Consider the following 5,337-nt stretch of genomic DNA (forward strand, 5'->3'; position numbering starts at 1 on the left):
GTTATATGGTTATATCCCATGAGTCAGACTGTATATTTGAAACACTTATATTACTGGAATGTGATTATGATTTACTTTATTAAGTGATTTATTAGTTACTATGGCAGAAATGGCTAGTTGTCCACTGCAGTGGAACAAAAGTAGTACCTATGTAGGTACTACATTTCCCAGGCCTCCTTGCAGCTAGGAATGGCATGTGATTAAATTCTATATTTGGAGTATAAGTGGAAGTGACATGTGCCTTTTCTAGGCCTTAAAACATAGCATATGTGTTTCTCCACACTTATTCTTCTTCCTGAAAATTGGAGTAGGAAGTGCCTTCAATCCAGCTTTGTCCAAGTAGGTAAAGATAGTACCCCAGGGCAGTGCTTCTCAAATGTTTCTCTGCATAAAAATCACCCAGGGAGTTTAATAAAACAGAGGTTAAAAGTAGGATTCAATAGGTCTATAGTGGACTCAAGAATTTGCATTTCTAGCTCCCAAGTGAAGCTCATACTGCTAATCCATGGACCACACTTGGAGTAGTACCGCTGTAGAGTATGGTGGAGATGCAGGGGGAAAGAATCTGGGTTTCTGAATGTCTTGTGTGGGACAAGGGAGCTTTTCTACCGATCTTGGACTATTTTGTGAGAGCACCATATTTTTGGGACTCTGTTATAGTAGCTTAATCATTTACCCTAGCCAACATAATCATCCTGATGTTCTGCCAATTCTTCCCCATGTCTAAACCAAATCTCTCCCACAATTCCCTTCTGTTTTATCTTGAACTTTCCTTCATGGTTATGGAGAATAATATTAGCCACCTCTACTAAATGAATTTCAAAGAAGCTGGCATCTAGAATGCTATATTCAGCTGTCAGTTTGCTTAGGTGGGTAACCCATTTCTCAGGCAAGGATTTTCCCTCAAGTGTCTTTCCAGAGGAGATATGGTGGGTTTGGAGAGAACAGGATTTCCATGTAGCAAATCTCCATCACGACCCAGCCCTTAAACATGCTACTTGAAAGACAGCTGAATTTCAGTAATTTTTATTTTGTAGGCAAAGATGGGGGAACATTCAGAGTTTCCTAGGACCTTGAAGAATTGCCCTGCCTTCTGGGCCACCTTCTCCAGGAGCCATGTTCAAGGACAGTCTCACAGCTTACAGCCGGCCAGGTATTGGGATAAATCCTTATTTTTGCAGTGATTTACCCAGGCCACCCTAAGGATAGAGAAATAAAACATAGATCAAAGGCAGAGTCAGAAGTCTGTAAGGGCTCGATGGAGAGGGAATGCAGGGCCTGCAGGCTGGAGTCGGTTTATGCTGTGGGAGAGTCCTAGGTATTGAAGGCTTGCCCACCTGAGACATAAGTGGGTGGGTGCTGCAGTGATACTTGGGGTGAAAACATCACAATATTATTCTGCCTCATTTCACCTCAGGAGAACAGTCTCGACTCCTTACAAAGCCCAGGGAAAATCCTACAACAGAGATGCTGCTCACATCAGCATCCTAGACACAGTCTGGGCCCATCCCTGGCAGAGTGGCTGGTCTCTGCCCTTCACAGTCTCCTTACCAAGCAGACATCCCGTTAGGATCTCTCACAACCCTCTTGATACAGTTGATGTCGTCATTGATGTTATCATCCAGAAATTCTGAAAGGAAAAGTGGATGAGTGCAGAGGGAAAAAAATCCCTTTTCCTGTTTTAATAATTAATCATTTTTTGAAGAATCCCAAAGGAAACTTGAGATTCAGAAACCCTTTATCTCTGGAGTCCTTCAGGGGGTTTGCCTTTCATTTTGCTGGGATTTGGTGCCTTTGCCAAGAATCTGTTTTTGAGCCCTGTTCTCTCCAGAGGGCATCCAGGACTTGATGGACTAGAGAGAGCCTTTGCTTCAGGCATCTGCTTAGTGTGTCCTGAGTGCTATGTGTGTTTATGGAATGGTGATGCAGAGGTGTCCGTGTCAAGAATGGGGTAACATTTCTTGAGAGATGGGGACTCATGAAGGTGAGGCTTAGTCAAGAGTCTGGTACCCTTCCCCCTTTTCAGCAGAAGGGTCTCTGTGGAATCCTGTTTTAGTGTGAGGACTACTTAGGGCCCTTTTATTTTGTATACTCAGCTCCCACAGTGCATGCTGAGGGTCAGGTGTTAGGGAGTAGTGCATTGAATTTGGCACTTATTTTATCTGCCCCCACTCCACCCAGCCCTCGGAGGGGATAGAGTCCTTACTGCTGCACATTATGTTGCAGGCATTTGCTGAGGGATACTTGTTGTCTTTGCACCACCACTTGTTGTTCAGCTGGAAGAGCCCATAGTCACTACTGCCATTGGAGTTTTTTCCATTAAAAGCCCGGGTGTTGAAGTTACTCTCATACTGAGCCATGCAGACCCCTGTGTCAGAGAGAGCAAAAGGTGTGGATAAAAAAGGGATCTCCATAATAAGATTCAACTTGTGCTTTACTGGAGCTACCAGAAAGGTAAGTCCATTAAGACTGAAATGCAAAGACTATGAGACCCTCAATGTTAGAGGTCATTTGTAATCCAGATGTATTCCCAGGCTTAAGCAATAATGAGGCCATGGTAAGCATGTAATAACAATTTGTTATATACTTGGAATGCCCAATTATTAATCACAGTCTGTTCCACAATCTAACCTTTCCAGCCTCACTTTCCAGCCAAATATCCAATTCTTGCCCTTTATATGCACTTTTGCTCTGTATCCCAAGGTATATGCAAGAGAAGAGGTAGTGGAGGAGAATCCTAGGAAGGAATTCTAGACAAACTATCTTTGGGGGTAATAAGAAAGAGAAGGTTTGGCATGGAGAAAAATGAAGATATTCAAGAGAAGTTAAAATAGTTTCATGTGTACCTACCAATGTGATAGATGACTCTCAATCCTTTTCATTGCCTCATCTTCTATTCTCATGATCCCCATCTAATGCCCTTGTGACACTAGTAGAACAACCTTAGACAAGCTTAGCAGATGTAGGTTATTTTTTGGCAGAGGAGAGGGTGGGAGGCAACACCTATTGTGCTACAATGACCTGGACTAAAAAGAATGCAGGTGAAAGCAAAGATGATGGCAGCAAAACTAAAAGTAGGTAGGTTAGGTTTTGCGTATGTCCAAGGAAATATTCCAAGCCATTGGATGGGAAGGTGATTTGGGGGAGAAGCAAAAGAAAATCTATGATAGGATAACTCCTGGTGGAAAGAGAGAAAAGGAGAACCAAATAGGAATTACAAGGCAGAGGAGATAGAGACAAGAAGAACAGACAGGGGAGTGGGAGAAAGCTGGTTTGGGGAAAGTTTGCTGGGTTGGGGAAGAGGGCCGCTTTGAGCAGAGACAGAAAGGATGGATGAGTAGTTCATACTCACAGTTTGCCAAGCTGTAGCCATGGAAGCCATCCATTCCCTGAGCCTTCAGCTGGCGGGCCAGCTCACATTTGGAGAAGATTTTGGCATTGTAAGCTGCAAAGAAGCAGCTGAAGAGAGAGATGATCAGAATTGCCCTCATTTTTGCAGCTAGTGCAACCCAAGAACTGGTATGTCCAGGACACTCTTGTCTCTTATACCCTGTGGACACAAAGGTGTCTCTGAGTGAACAGTTGTGCTGGCATCTATGCCAGGAAGAAGGACTTGGCTGCCCAAGGCTAATTCCCCAAGCTGGTCTTGCCAGTGTGAATTTCAAGGAAGGGGATGTAACCAAGAATGGTACCAGGAATAAAGTCTCAATGGGGAAGCAGGCAGTCCTAGATTTGGGCCAGTGCATGGGGGTAGGGGGTGGAGTGGAATGGGGAAAGAAGGGGATGGTAGGAGAAAGAAGTGTGATTTTCAAGGCTTGTGCTTTGTTGGAATGTCCCCAAAGGAGGTTGTCCTATATGCTTTGTGGAACTTAGCCTGTCTATATTGTTGCGCATCTTGAATTCTCTGTCATTTATATCAAACTAGAGGTCCGGTGCACAAAATTTGTGCACGGTGCCGGGGGTGTCCCTCAGCCCGGCCTGCACTCTCTCCAATCTGGGACCTCTTGGGGCATGTTTGACTGCCGGTTTAGGGATCGGGCCTAAAGTGGCAGTTGGACATCCCTCTCACAATCTGGGACTGCTGGCTCCTAACTGCTCGCCTGCTTGTCTGATTGCCCCTAACTGCTCCCCTGCCATCCTGATTGATGCCTAACTGCCATCCCCTGTCAGCCTGATCATCCCCAACTGCCCTCCCCTGCCGACCTGGTCACCCCCAACTGCTCTCCCCTGCTGGCATGATCTCGCCCCCAACTTCCCTCCCCTGTAGGCCTGGTTGCCCCCAATTGCCCTCTCCTGCCAGCCTGGTCGTCCCTAACTGCCCTCCCCTGCCGGCCTTTTATTATATAGGATATTTCCCTGTGTTCCAGTTTGCTTTGTGGAGATCTTTCATTTTCTTGCTGAGCTGCCTCACTACTGTGGTTATTCATGATTTTTGCTGGTCTCCTCTGTATGCGCATCTGTGCATTTATTGTCGGCCCTTCTCTAGCAGCTTTCTACAAAGAGGTCTTCCTACTACTTTCCAGTAGGTGATGCTGAATCACAAGATTTTTAGCTCTGTGACCTCCAGGACTGCTATTAGTCCATGTAGCCACAGTTGGTTGGGGTTGGGGTTTGTTTTGCCCTCTTGGTAATATCCACAGGAGTGAGGGGACAGCCAGTCACAGAGGGAAATACCCATTCTGCTGTAATTGTTTTTGGTTTGTAGATAATGTACTCCTCCACACGACACCAAGGGTGACTGGAGGCGAGTTTTGGAAGTCTTTGGGTGGCAGGCCTCTGTGGCTCCATTTCTTTGTTTGAAGCCCTGACCTCCCAACAGAAGACAGCCATGGCAGAACCCCTACGCTGTGTCCTTGCCCAGATGACTGGGCTGGCTCAGTCATGGTTCTCACTACTCACTCCTGAATCAGTGCTCCCCCAGACTTTGCCCCTCCTGCTGAAGGCAGCGCCTTCTACCAGGGGTTTCCTTGCTTCTCAGGCCCAGCAGGGCCACAAGCTCCAGGCTACAGGGCTACATCCCTGGCTGTCTTAGCTCTCCTCCCTTCTTGCCTCCCATGTTTGATCCCATTTGCCCACTTTTAGATGCTTCAATGTGTGGATTTCTCAGGCTTGCCTCTATTGAGCAGGGAGTCCTTTGTTGAGTTATGGTTGATCGACTCTTTGAAATTTTAGGGGAAGAGGACAAGGGGATCTCTCACGCAGCCATTCCTCTGATGTCACTCCTGAACTTTGGCTCATTATCTGTGCTTGGCTAAAGGTATTTTCCCACTCAATCTGGAGGGTATCACTGAGTTTGGAGCCATTGAGGCTCATTTAGCATCTGCAATCAGTGAACCA

The 5,337-nt window shown here is 46.1% G+C and overlaps 1 protein-coding gene across 1 annotated transcript; it reads right to left on the minus strand.

Moving 5' to 3' along the window:
* Nucleotides 1-1,132: 1,132 nt before the first annotated feature.
* On the minus strand, nucleotides 1,133-3,491 carry LOC308243756 (lysozyme C, milk isozyme; the record flags this gene model as incomplete). The annotated part of the gene is made up of 4 exons (XM_080659525.1): nucleotides 1,133-1,199; nucleotides 1,552-1,630; nucleotides 2,207-2,368; nucleotides 3,353-3,491. 4 exons carry the CDS (start codon nucleotides 3,489-3,491, stop codon nucleotides 1,133-1,135), a joined length of 447 nt encoding a protein of 148 aa, XP_080515651.1.
* Between the last annotated feature and the right edge of the window lie 1,846 nt (nucleotides 3,492-5,337).

This window comes from Plecotus auritus (genome assembly GCF_963455305.1).
Source record: "Plecotus auritus genome assembly, chromosome: 3".
Lineage (NCBI taxonomy): Eukaryota > Metazoa > Chordata > Mammalia > Chiroptera > Vespertilionidae > Plecotus > Plecotus auritus.